The following is a 14,452-nucleotide window of genomic DNA, read 5'->3' as shown; positions in this document are numbered from 1 at the left end:
AGACAGCGAGGTAGAGAGAAAGGGTGTGCTGTTGGTAAGAGATGTAGAGGGAACAGCTCTTGCACAGATGTGAGATTGTCTGAAGAGATTATGTGGAAGGTCTTGGACACATCTTTAGATTGTATATTTAGATCTCATTTCAAACAAGCTTCCTGATTGCTCATTTAGAATGATACCTTTTATACTGTTCTCAACTTTAATACTTTAATATTTGATGAATGTCAGTACTTTGGATTTGAAGACAAAACTTGGCCAGATGGTAGTGGAATTTGTTTGAAGAAACAGTTTTGAAAAGGAAGAATATTTACAGTGAGGGTGGTCAAAAATTGGAATAGGTTGCCTGGAGTTGTGAAGTGTCCTACTGTGGAGATACTCAAAACCCAACTAGCCATGGTCCAGGGCAGCCTGCTGTAGGTGACCCTGCTTGGACAGAGGGGTTGGACTAGAGGATCTAGAGGTCCCTTCTAACATAAAAGTTTCTCTGACTGTGATTCTGTGAATGTTCTGGGGTGTGGTTTTTGTGGTTTGGGTTTTTTTCCCTCTTTCTGACATCACTAAAACATGAATTCTGTAAGAGATTCATAGCCTTCTCTTTCATAAATACACTTAACATTAAAACCATAGGAAAGCCTAAAAAGGCAGAATAACCTTTTAATAAAAACTGATACCATTTCAATGTATTTGTTTTACAGCCTCACGCTATTCAGTCTAATCAAATGGAAAAAAATGAAGGGTAATTTCTATACAGTGTAGTTGAATGTCAAACATCAGTAAGATTTGTAAGCTCAGAGACTCACTTGAAGGTGACAAAATAGCTATATGAGTAACATAAGGTCACTTTTTTTTTCATTTCTGCATTAATATTACCTTTCATGAGAAAGGAGTCATAGCATTAGCTAAAGCAGGATTTAGGACTAGTAATTTTGCTGGATTTCTGTACTTATATGTCAGCCCTAACATGTAATTTTACCTGCAATGTTTTGTTGAACGAAGAGGGAAAGTTACTTCTCTGTGTCTAGTTGCATGACAGTTATGACGTGGGTTAACTTATGAACAGTACCGACTGCAAAGGGAATATTGGGCTTTTTTCTTTTTTTTATTGTCGTCTTCTGTCTTGTTCTCCATTTTTCCAACGGAGTCCTACTTTTCTTTTTCCCTCTTTATTTCTGTGGGTCACCATATTTTGCTATAACAGCATTCTCTGTTACAGTCAGGCTTTCACTGAGCACATGGGATAAATCTAAAATCAGAGGAAAACTTGTGATCAGTCCCTGAAGTGGCTCTAAAAAGGGAGCTTGAAGAGCAGAGGTCTGCTCACTCTCTGTGGTTACTTAACAGCTGTAACTTTCTGGTTTTTCCCCATGTCCCTGGGAAATTTTTGGATGAATGCCTTTAAGGCTTGCTGGGGGAAGACTTTGAACATCATCTCTGCTGGATGCAGTGGTAACTTGCTCTGAACATATACGACTAATTACTGCTGTTCATTTTTAAATTATAATTTGACTTACTGTTGAGATAAATAATATTTTCATAAAGCATACTTGATTATGATCAGATACTCGTGGAAAGTAATTTGAAAGTCTTCACGATTTCAGCAAGAACTCTACAGAAAAGTTACGACTTTTCTACTACATAATTGAATGTAGATTTAGTTGTGTCTAAGTGCAATTTGGCATCCAAATAGGTGTCATACAAGTGCTCCCTGAGTTCACATGAATTTTACAAGCTAAATTAAATTTCTATCAGCTACCTGAATGTCCAATTAAATACTGATTTGTTTTTTGAATTGACTGATCTGTATATCTCTGTCTCACTACAGACATTCACTGCAAGTTTTCAAACACCCTGGACTGAAATTAACTTTGGCATAGGCAAATATGGCACTTGCAAATGGGGAGCTTTTCATTACTGGTTAACTTTGATTGCAAACTTTGCATATGAAAGCAGGAGGACTTTGAACTTTGAGAGAAAACTGAATATCTGTATTTTATCAAGCTATGTTGAATTGGCAAGCAATGTACTTGTTAAAAAAATTGAAAAGGGTTTGTTGCATAAAGGAAACAACACTTTAATGTTGTAGAATAAATCATAATTTTTATTGAAAAAAAGAGACCACTCCATTTTCTCTATCTACCCAAGAAAACATATAATGTCTTATTGAAAACTGGCCAAATACATTCCCAGACACAGTTTTGTTGGCCAAATCTTTTGAAGGATTTCTTTATGGATTTTTTTAGCAGGAGAACTGATTTTAATGGAAAAGTATAAGATGTACCAGACGTAGTTTTCTGGATTGCCATAAATGGTTAACAAATTATTGGAGACTGTTGTAAATGTCTGGTTTAGGGCAGTCCATGCTGAATTTTGGCTCAGGTCTTCTTTGTTATTCAGTCTTTTCATACACAAAGTCCTTTTCAACTGTAAGATTCTATTTTAGGAGGAAATTTTCAATTTAAAAAATATGTTTAATGATAGAGTTGTATAGTCACTGTGGATGGAATATAGCTCTGTAGTTGTCCTTAAAAGTTGGTTCCCTTTAATATAAAATATTTTTGCCAGGAAAAAAAAAATGTAGAAAACTGCAGTAACATTTCATTTAAATTATTAATATATTTGTTTTAAAATTCATCATATGAATAAAAATTGAAAAGGAAACTCTCTCTTGTTTTGCTTTGTAGAGCAATAGCAACAGCATGAGATTTACTTGAAACTTATTTTGGATGCTGCTGGTTTATCTTTGTGTCAGTAGTAGTTTAACTTTTTTAATTCCCTTTTACTCTGTGGAGACCCAAATAAAAACTCAACTTCCATGTATGCTCCTACAACTGTTAGCGTTCCTTAATTATACTGCAGATGTTTTCCTTCAAGTGTTGGGGTCCTATATAACCAGATTTACAAAGTATCATCGTTTTAAGTTTAAACCTTGAAACCATGGATTAATTCTCCTGTGCCTTCACACTGGTGTTTTGAGAGAGAGGAGTGCTGAAGAGCAGTCATATTATTGGAATGGATTTCAGTGCATGGGGATGTAGTTGTAACAAGATATATGGGCAAGAGTGAATATAATAATATTATGCCATGGCTCCTTTTAATGAAATGGGCTACTACAGTTGTAGCTCCCTCATTAAACACTCAGATGTTGTGAGGCTCAGGTGTGTAGATAGTAGACAAATCATTGATTAAGGTCAGGAATTTCGGAAAGCTGAAAAGTTATAGGACTAGTGAATGCAGAATTTAAACTCCTCTCTTAATCTTCTAATAGTTCCTGGTTTGGGTTTGTGGAGAGAAAAAAATAGGATCCTTTGTGCAGGCCAAGAATGTCATTATTGGTGTTGATATCCTAGATGAACCAATTTCATTACAGCCATACAGAACAGTATCAGAACCTGGAGTCAGCGTGCAAAAAAGGGCAGAAAATCTGTGTAGTGACTCTTAGCGCACTCCTAGACAATCTTTGGTTCATGGTAGCTGTGGAATTTCATCTCTGCCATTTTTAATTGAATGTTTGTATTCTCAAATTATGGGGAATCTTACATAAATCCCTGCAGAGCCTTTTTTGCCAGTATACTGTATTGTGAAGCACAGCACTGGCTCTAGGATGCATTAGTGTGTCCCACTGTGCTGTTTCAAGAGCGTGCATTGGTTAACAGGAGCAGGAAAGGTCCAAACAGAAGAGACCCACAACAAGTTTACTGATGTTGCTCTGCTGGCCAGTAATTCTCCTGGGAGACTGGAGAACTCTTTAAGTACTTCAAGGCTTTAGCAATCTGATAGTAGAGTATGCAGAATAGCTGGGTTTAGGAGATATTTGAGATTAGGTACTGAGATCAGAAGACCTGATACCAACATGCAGTTTGGTCAGATTATGAAAAAGATTGCCACCACAGGACTGTAGACCTTGATCAAGAGTTTCTTTCTACCTCTGTATTATATTTGTTCCAGAATTATGTTCCAGAAATTTTAGCTTATGATTTCAAATAATGATCACATACTAAGTTGACACTTTTTTTATAAAAAATCAAGCTGATTTTTATTTTGTTTTAAAAAGCACTAACAATATTAATGTATTTTTATTTTAAAATGTGTGTAATAAGTTTTGCAACAAAGATGCAAAGTTTCAATTTTTGTTTATTTGCTGTGACATAACATTTTATAGGTGAGATCAGAAGAGAAATGTTAGAAGATGTACAAAATAAACTAATGAATTTTATGAACAGCACAGAAGGCAAAGTGGACAAGTAAGTCTTTAATGAAAGACTGGGTATACATTTTTGGCTTTTATTCCTCACAATGTACAGATGTGTTACTAACAGTTGCAAGAGTAGTGCAGAACTGGGCTTCCATATGTGATCTTGTAATTATACTTTCATTATTTTGACATTTTTCAATTGCTTGGTGGTTGTAAATAGTAATTTTGATTCATAAAACTCGTGTATGTAAATTTGGATTACTGGTGTTTCTTACCTAGAAGCACACTTCAATAGCATGAGCTCTGCAAATGGAGATAAAGGTTCTTAATGAATGTCTGTTACAATGTATAAGGTGTGAACAGCAAGCCCCTTTATGTAGCTACCATCACCTGGATATTGTGTAAATCTCTCTTTCTTGATCTTTTTTTGTTTTGTTTTGTTTTGTTTTGTTTCTTCTCTTTACCCATTAGAACTGAAACGGAGGTAGGCAAATGGGTTTCCTTGTCCCATTCCTTATGTCTTGATTTGGGACTGCACATAAGTATCTGTTGAAATGCTCTCCTGAGTCAAGATCTTAGAATAAACATTTTCTCTGATTGTAGTACTTACATCAAAACTTGTCATGTACAATTCAGTTTCACCTTACTACATGCAATATTTCTAATACTGTCCAAATTGACACTTGCTGTATAAGAAATGTTATAACTTTGTAGGTAAAGGAAATTGGTGAAGGTACCCTTCATTAGTTCCTTGTATTAGATTTGTTTATTTGAATTAGTGTAGATCAGGCAAGAGTGTGAGGAATAAATGCATCAATATTACAGTATCAGCTGTTATGTAAGACCAGGTTGTATAACAAGCTTCCTTTGTTCTGCAGGGTCCTGATGAGAAATCTCTTTGTTGGACATTTTCATACTCCAAAAAATAAACGTCCTGAAGTGTTAAGGTTAATGGGAAGTATCTTGGGAATAAAAAAGGAAGAACTCGATCAGGTAATACTTTGCAGAAAACTAGATTTCCTTATTTTATTTGCAGTATCCTTAACTGAAAATAGAACGACTTGCTGCTAGACTAAATGTGACTGTCCCTGCACTTTTTGTGGGGAAAGTATGTGTTTTGTTCTCTCATGTGAATTCGCTTTTTATGTGGGACATGCTGATCTTAATGGAATCTTCTGATAACATTATTTTAATACAGTGGATCTCATTTTGCTGAAGAATGCTAATGCAGCAAGGAAGGGATTTAACTCTGTGCTGTTGTGTATAATAGCTTTAATATGTCAGTTATAGAAAAGTAAGCCAGTTTTATATGTACCGCTAGGTATTGTGAAGAATGCAGGGCTTATTTTTCAATAAAGAGCCAGGTTTTTAGACTGCCAGTCTTTGGGAGGCAGAGAATAAGGTTTTGACAGTAATTAAAGTTTTTATTTATTTGTAGGATTCCCACATAGTTATGGTGAATAAATACAGTGAGCAGTTTTGCAGTTTCTTTCACCTGCTGCTTTATTTTTTGTTTCCTAACTTTTTTTTTTTAAAATATTTTCTAGTTACTGTCTGAAGACCGAGGAGGAGTTACGAGATGGGTGACTGGCTGGCTTGGTGGAGGAGCTGGGTCAAAGAGTGTCCCTAGTACACCTTTGAGGCCAACTCATCAGAACATTTTTAATAGTGTAAGAAGTAATTGTGCGTGGAAGAAATGGGGCGATTGCATGTTAATGCTGATGTTTAGTTCCTCAGTATATTGAGCTTCATTTACTGATGCTACTGTATCTTGCGTTATTTGTTGGTTTTGTGCAACTGCTTTGGCATAAGGTTTTTTTCTGCACTAAATAAGTGTGTAGGCATTAATGAAAATTATACAATAGTAAGTGTTAGGCTAATATAGAAATCCAATTACTGTTCCACTGCTTCCTGGGATCACTGACTTCTTACAGTATGGACTTTATCTTGCAAACTGACATTGCTGGAGCTTAAATACATGTGGGAGTCTGAAATTCTGCAATACTCAACAGCACAGAAGACCATGACATCGTATTTTGATGACTATGTTCCCATATGTCCTTTAAATTTCATTTGAAAAGCTTTCTCAGCTGCTGCAGCTAGTGCCTCTTATGTACAGCATATAAAGTTGATATTTTACACTTTCAAATACTGTAAGGCAGCAGTTCTCATAGCATGGTCCAGGGGAGCAGTTAATCTATGGAACTTCCCATTTTGCAGACCAGTAAATAATGCACTCAAGGATAGAGCACCGAGGGTTTGCGCTTTTCGATTAACGTTGGTTGTTTGCTCATTGAGCTAGAAAAGTATGTTAAAAATTGATTCCTGTAAATTATCTTGAACTGTAGGGATTGGTTTTTGCCCACTAAAATAATGCAGGCACTTAGGCCACCAGAGGATTGTAGTCTGATTTAACTACAGACGTAAAAGAGGAAAATTAATGCTTTTGTATCTATAGTGCAGGTGTTAAAAAGCAAAATTTTATCTTGTGATGCTTCTGACACCTTAATCATTCCCACGCTTCCTTTTTTCAAGACTTTTTGTCAAATAAAACAAGTAATGGGTTTTAAGAGAAACGGTTTAAGTTTTATGGGTTTCTGGAGGAGTGATTTGCTTGAGCATGGACACAGGAAATGCTGTCATGTCAGTAGCAGCATGGGATTCTTGAAACAATTGGCTTAAATCAGTATGGAACCATGGTGGAAGTATGTGTTATCTTTAGAGTTTATCAGTTTCACATAAATACTACTTATTAAGACAACAAAAAACTGTGTATTTTGAAAATAAATTCCATTGTCACTCACTAAGGACTACTTAATACCAAGTACTAAGTACTTAGTACTATGTATCACTACAAAATTTTTGGAATCTTTTGACAGCTTTGTTTTATGTGTGTATGTATGTATTTTTAATTTTCATACTTTTCAACAGAGCATCAGTAAAATGTCATAACTAGTAGCCTCTTGTAGTCTTTTTCAGAATTGTTTGTGCAATTCCTCGAAACAGAATCCTGCCCAAGCCTTCCTCCACCCAAGCTCTCTGTTCATGATATGAAGCCTTTAGGAGCAGCAGGAACTGGTAAAACTAGCAGTACTCCATCCAACAGTCAAATGCAAGGTAACATTTGAAGGAAAGTTTGCATCTTTACAGAACATAAATAAATAAAGGTAGAATTTTCAAGGGGATTTCAATGATTCTGTGCTTCCTCACTTGTGAACTACGAATTTGATTTCTTCCCCCCCCATTTCCTAATTTCTCTTCTCTTTTTTTCTTTTCTTCCCCCACTCCTCCTTTCCACTGCTTCTGTACCCCACTTCCTAAAATCTCAATACAGAAGAGTAGGGGGACCAAATTCCCTGGAATTTGGAAAGGCTGTAACAGCCCTTGTTAGAGCCAAACAGATGCTGTGCAGACAACTCCATATGGTATATCAGTGAACCCAGTCCTGATTTTCAACATCCCTGTCGATCAGCTTGGGTCTCACTGAGTGAAGAATGCAAGTAATACCAACCTTGTAGTGCCTCTCTGGTATGTAAAACCTGGTTGCTCAGAGAGGACTGAAGTAAAATCAGTTAAGTATATATGGCCTGATTTGCAACCTCCATAAGCTGTGCATGAGTGTTAACTTTGATTTTTCTAAGGCAGAGAATGATTATACTTAGGTTATGCATGTTGAAATTAATGCACTTTTGCTTAAGTATTGTAAGATCCAAATCTTCAGTTTAACTGATCTAATTTTTACTTAATTTTTGTACGTGTATTTAAGACTTCACCTTAATACAGTCCTGATGATTTGAAGAAGCTTATTTTGATTGAAACTTTCACCTGTAAATTCAAAGAAAAAACAAGCAACCCCAAAACCCTATGTATTATATAGATCTACAAAGAGATATATGTGATAAAAAAACCCTCTTTCAATTTGCCTAAAGTTGTTGGATGTTACAAAGTATAAATGTCTACTGTGAAATACCAGTTTATCTCTGGAAGCAGGATTAAATATTTTTTTTTTAATAAAGCCAAATTAAATGTAATTTTCTTTTTACTCTTCTTCCTTGTAGTATAACAGTAATATAATAGGTCAAGTACCTATTTTATTTGGCAAACTATTTCCTTGTCTGGAGGAACTAAATTCTCGGTTCCTTTTATCTATTCAGGAGCTAAACTGCTGGCTTGTTAAAACTAGACACCCATTATCTATATCCTTTTAATTGTTTGGGTGCTTGTAAGTTTTTTTTGTTCCTAGAAATAAACCATATGGTAGCATTTAAGTGCTGGACACAAATGTCGGTATAATGTTCACACAGAAATGCGTTTGTGAGAATTAGGATGTTTACATGATGAAAGACCTTTTTTAAAACAAAAAAAATCTGAATAAAATCATCTGTCCAAATCATTAGTATGATATGGGAATGTCAGTTTAGTTTCTGCTCTGCATCTGGTGTAGGAACCTTGAGAACAGGTTACATCTGGAGCTGAGTGAGGATTTGATGGGGGAAGGTGAGGAAGGGCAAGTTGATTGATAGGTTTTAAAAAAATAGTTTATTAAAACTAAAATTTTGTTAGAATTTGACTGATGAGTGAACATTAAGTTTTGTCTCAAGGCTAATTGTGGCTCGCTGTCCAAGGGGTTTTCTTGGGGCTGACCTTGGGGAAACTGCCAGTACACCATGGGGTGAGAAAGCTGCCTGTGTGCTGCCTTGTAGTGCCTGAAGTGAACCTTGGCAAAGGGTGTTCATGTTGCCTGTCAGAGTTGTATAGATTTTTTTGTGCAGCCTGAGCTGTTACTGAATTTGAGCTGCCAGCAAGCACAATATGGTTGGCAGGTCCTGACAATGCCCTGATCTTTAAGTCAGTCTTGTAACTGGTGGCCTGAAGTGTAAACATAGGAATTGTTCGGCAAAACAAACAGTGGCAGATGAGATCCAAGATGAGAGAAGACAGAATGAAAGTCTTTGAGAGGATCTACAGTCCATGGCAAGAAGATAGGATTTTCATGTTGCAAAAGTAATAGGCAATTTTAGAACTTGTTTGTGAACAAATGCTGTAAAATTGGGTAAACTTACAAATGGTTTCTAACAAATTTTTTTTTGTTGCCGGGTTTTGGTTTTTTTGAGTTGTTTTTCTTTTTTCTTACATTTCAGATTCTGCAGTCTCAGGAGCGAGCAGAAGACCAGATAAAAGTCCATTTTTAGCACCTCGATCTGCAGCAGTGCCTCTCATAACACCTGCCAGTAGTTCTGGACATCTGCTTATGAAACCTATTTCTGATGCGTTGCCTACTTTTACACCACTGCCAGTGTCCCCTGATGCTAGTGCTGGTGCTGTATTAAAAGACCTTCTAAAACAGTGAATGATCGTGTATCAATATGATGATAGTAGCACTTTAAGGAAAATGAGAACACTATTCTGTATATAATTTACCACAATGAGGCCTTCTGTAAAAAGTCATGTATTGTTTGCAATTGTACCTTGCTTTTCTTTTAATTATGAACTAACCAGTTCTTTGGAAATTTTAAAGGTGGCATGAATAACTGCCTTCTTTATAGCAGGCATTCATTTTGGGTGTGGGTTAAATGTTAAACTGAGAAAAAGAAAATCTATCTAGTTACTACATTGTCATAAGACAAATAGAAGATTTTTTTAAACCTTAGTTATACTCTGAGTTGTTTCAATTATTCCTAGACAGCATTAACTCTTTGGTGTTGAGATCCATTTTTACATTAAAACGATCTGCCATTGGCAGTGGGCCTTCAAGAACCAGAATTTAAAAACAAAAAAAATTTTTAAAAATCTCCAGCCAAAAATGATCTTATTTGAGGTGTTCAGTTTATGACACAAAGACCAAAGAATATGACTATGAACATATGGGAGTGTGGTTATTGAGCAGCTGCAGTCTTCCCACACACGATTTATGACATTTACTTAATGTAGACTAGGACGTATATCTCTTATTTACAGGATTGGTCACATTTGGGGGCAATTTGAGGCACGTTAATCTCTTTTTGTGCAATGATTTTATTTTTTTTTCCCCCCCCCAGACTAGTAGTAGGTGCTTTCAGCAGTCAAACCCCATCAGCACCAAGGAGTTAACTGTGGAAGCGAGTGCTTCATTTTCTAGAGGCATCCATGTAATGAAGAGTGGGTGACTGAGCAAAAGATAGGTTCACATATTTAAAGATACTGTACTCTATGGTCTAAGATGTATATTTGAGAGACTTTTTATCTTGCAGGATTTTGTAGATCCAAATATAGGCTTAAAGTTTGAACACATGTATAGACTTTAAAAGGGAAGATGCTTACTTATCTCAAATGTGTAAATAGGTCTTTGTAAGACCAAGGCCAAAGTCAATTATTCTGTAAATTTTGCTGTGATAACTTGTACACTTTCTTTGGCAGGAAGAGAATAAAGTTGCATACTAAAGGATAAAAGTCATCTTGCAAAAGTCATCTTCATAGTCAATCTGAGATGAAACATCTTCAGTTTGAAATGTATAATTTCTAAATCTTTTTATATGCTATTCGTTGTCAAGTCAGTGTTAAGATAACTTGTGCAAGTTCTATATTAGAACTGTCAACCTTCTCATTTTCATTAAAATCCTGGATTAAATTGTTGTAAGAGTTATATTTAAATAAAATTAATTACTGAAACTTGTACAGTATCAACCAAAATAATGCAAGAGATATTTGCATTTATTTATGTAGAGGTCAAATAGTGAATTTCTTTTGTTGCCTTGAAATCTAGCAGAGTATTTTTAATTACTGTATTTACCTTGAGTCCCTTTTCTCCAGTATGTTAATGTTTCATGGAAGACTTCTGCAAATTTTGAAGTAGATTGACTATATAGAATTTTTATTTTAAATTTTTTACTCCATTATAAACAAGGTAATTAATTTGGCAGTTTGCTTTCTGAAAGGATAGCAGCCACACATAGTATACCAAAGTAAATTCTGCATTACGTAATAAATGTAATGAGAATTTGAAATTACCTCTGCTGAGAACATTTAAATTTGGTACTTCAGATGTACATCTTCATTTAAACTGGATTGGAATAGGTACCTTTTTTCTATAACAAATATAAAGAAAACTGAAATCAAATGGCTTCTGTGCAGTCTCTCTTGTTCTTGTAGTAATGTCTATTTACAGATATATAGCTGCTTTAGAATAAAATTGCCTTTTGTTGAGCCAGAGCAGAAGGAATCGTTTAGTTTTTAAAAACTGTGACACATAAATTACAAATGGACCGATGCTGCTCACTATCCTCTGAATATACTAACTGAGCAGATCTTAACTTTTCTGTGCAAAGTTTTTTTTTAATTGCAGAAAACTTAGTATGTACATGTTTCTCTTCCAGGAAGCTTTATAAATGCCAATAAATAAAACATAGATCATTTGTTTCTGCATGCTGTAGATCAGCTCCATTTATACAGTAAGCTGTGAGTTTGTGAGGAGGGAAATCTAAAACCAAGCAAAGGTATTGAAGAACTTCAGAGTTCCTCGTCAAGCTACTTTGGAGAAAAGAAAATCCTCTATGGGAGAGATATAAGAGGCTTCCCTCCTTAAGTCCTGGGAGGTCTGTTGAACTATGGAGAAAATCCCCATGGCTTTTGTTTTTGTTCTAGGACTTACTCCACAACTACATTGGTGGGTTTTGTTGCTTTGTTAGAAATCAAATGTGCTCTGTGTTCCAGGCAGTACTTTTCCACTGAAAAGCATAGAACAAATCATTGCCTTGTTTCTCTCTTGGACTGTTTCTCAAACTCTTACAAACGTTCAAGACTTGTTTTTATTGAAAGATTAGCAGATATATTTTTTCCTCTAATTTTTCTTCTGTGTTTACTTTGTGCTTGATAACTGTTTCATATATATTTACCTTACCAGTTTCCCACATGTAAGTATGTGACTCATGTAGTCTATCCTGTTAATTGTGTGGGTCTTTCACAGAGCAGTGGGGCGAGGGGGGGAAATTCTCTGGAATTTATGGGCAGGTACAGTAGTTGAACATTTTTGTTCATTTAACTTAATTGTTCTCCTTCACCTTGCTTTTGCAAGGAAAAAAGAGTATGGTCCTATATTTTGGTCTAACAAACTGTCATCTTTAGTAGTAAGGTAACAGAATTTTAATAATGAATTGATTTTGCTAACTTGATATAAGGGGGAAAAATAAGGGTTAGGATTTTCTGTTCACTTTTTTTTTGCTGTTCTGTGCTCATTCTGCATTCTGTGCAAAGAGAAGGAAGTAACAGGTTGATCTTTCTAATTGTTACTGTAAAAGAATGCACAGTTTGGTTTGTTGTTTTTTTCTAAACTAAACTCTCCCAGCACTAAACCAGTCACAGCAATATAATTTGTCACATTAGAGTGACCAGTGTAGAATTTCTTTTTTACCAAATACCCATTCTCAGCCTGCATTTTATTATTGCTTCTTATTCATGTTCTTGACTCATTTTGCATAAATAGTTAGTAATAAGGCAGGCTACCTGGAATATATATAGCAGTGACTGATTGATAAAGCAGAAGAGACAGGATGGAAGATGCTTGCCTTGTAAGTATCACATTATCACATACCCCATGAAAGCTTTACAATATTAAGCATTGATGTCTTCTTACTGCCAGTTTTGATGACTTTATTGCCACATTGTCATGTAAAAGTTCAACAATAATTTTATCAACTCATTTAATCAGACATACTTATAAACTTGATGCCACATCCTCCCAAACACTCTTAGTTTGGGAGCAGATTTAACTAGAATAAAATTCTTTTCTGTCACCTGCTTGAAAAAATACAATCATTTGTTTACTATGGAGAGACATTAGTATACTGTAGAAATAGTAGGGATAACAGCTTCATGCATTCTTTCAGAGAGAAGTCTGATTTATCTAGATATTCAAACCAAGGTAGTCTTCGTGTCCATACACTTTTGTCAATGTTTAAAATAAATAAAATACATATATGTATATAGATACATGACAGTGCTAGCAGTAAGGCTTGAGGAATTAAAAACATTGTATGTATTTGATTTATTTTGGCTCTTTTTTCCCCCTTCCAGTAAATTTAATAGTTTGTTGCCTTGAGTAGTTGTCTTTAGGTGGAAATCTGATTAGTTAGCTTTCTTAGAAAATAATACATAAGAATTACCAGCCTACAATTTCTGTTCTATTGTGTTGTGCATTATATACTGCTGAATTTATTTGCAGCACTGCAAAGCTTAAATACGGAAACCAGTCTTCAGTAAAAAAATGAATAGACAGCTGCTGGCATTTTATTTAAAGGAAAAAATAATTTGTACATGGCATATTGTTTACAGCAGTAGCAATAGTGAGTCTTGGGCTGTTGTATTCATCTGAAGCTTATAGAAGAGTATGGCATTCTAAATTTCAGTATCTGGAAGCATGACCTATGTAACACTGAAATACAGTTTGTAGCAAGTAGTCATTAAAGCATGTTATCAGTGTAAGTTTGCAAGAAATGTGCCTGTTTGCTGGTTGTGTTAGATCTGTTGAAAGGCTAATTTGAACAAATATTTTCCAAAGTGGGAGTTCATCCATGTTACTAGAACTCTTGAAACATTTTTGCCCAGCAGAAGAAAATTATATCAAGTGATTAAAGTCCTATTTTCCTTGGAGGGAGTAACAATTGGAAGACAACTGTTAATTTTTTCATACATAAAAAGGGGGGCATTCATCATTCAGTAAGTGACCATATTACGTAATTTGGGGTCATTCTGTGCCTTTTTACTGAGGTTGTGGCACTGCTGGTTAAATCTAATTTCTTCTTAAACATTCAGGGATGTTGTACATCATCCTTGAGCACTGATAGTGAATTAATCTTTCTCTGCTCTTGTGTTAAGATAGCCATTAAACAGCTGCTCACAGATTAGATTTTAAAATTAATGCTGCTTTCACTCAAATTTATGGCAGTCTGTGCCAAACCTGCCTTTGAAAAGGTTAACCTTTTTTTGATCTGTGATGGTCAATTAACAAATGTTGTGAATATCCACAGTAATGCCAAAAACATTTCCTAGGCCTCTTAAGCAGACTGATAATACCCCTTTTTCTCTATTTGTAGCCATTTTTATTTGAGTTCTTTTATGCCTGGGGTTGGGTTGGGTTTGGTTGGGGTTTTTTGGATTGTTCTCATGGGGAACCATACACAAATGTTTCCCCCTTTGAGGAAGGATGATGCAGCTCCCTTGCTACTCATAGTTCCAGCTATGTGGAATGTTACACCCAGAGAGAAAGTGCCCTTATTTTAAGTCTGCTTC

The 14,452-nt window shown here is 35.4% G+C and overlaps 1 protein-coding gene across 1 annotated transcript in view; it reads left to right on the top strand.

Annotated features, from left to right (window-relative positions):
* Positions 1 to 12,957, top strand: part of TRIP11 (thyroid hormone receptor interactor 11) — a 31,367-nt gene extending 18,410 nt beyond the window's left edge. Inside the window, exons 16-20 of the mRNA XM_074824967.1 lie at positions 4,157 to 4,238; positions 5,068 to 5,182; positions 5,737 to 5,859; positions 7,159 to 7,306; positions 9,331 to 12,957. Coding sequence (XP_074681068.1) covers positions 4,157 to 4,238; positions 5,068 to 5,182; positions 5,737 to 5,859; positions 7,159 to 7,306; positions 9,331 to 9,539 — 677 coding nt within the window. The 3' untranslated portion in view covers positions 9,540 to 12,957. The remainder of the gene's footprint in view (positions 1 to 4,156; positions 4,239 to 5,067; positions 5,183 to 5,736; positions 5,860 to 7,158; positions 7,307 to 9,330) is intronic.
* Positions 12,958 to 14,452: the final 1,495 nt, after the last annotated feature.

This window comes from Strix aluco, chromosome 4 (genome assembly GCF_031877795.1).
Source record: "Strix aluco isolate bStrAlu1 chromosome 4, bStrAlu1.hap1, whole genome shotgun sequence".
NCBI lineage: Eukaryota > Metazoa > Chordata > Aves > Strigiformes > Strigidae > Strix > Strix aluco.
This window is presented reverse-complemented; position numbering and strand designations above follow the sequence as displayed.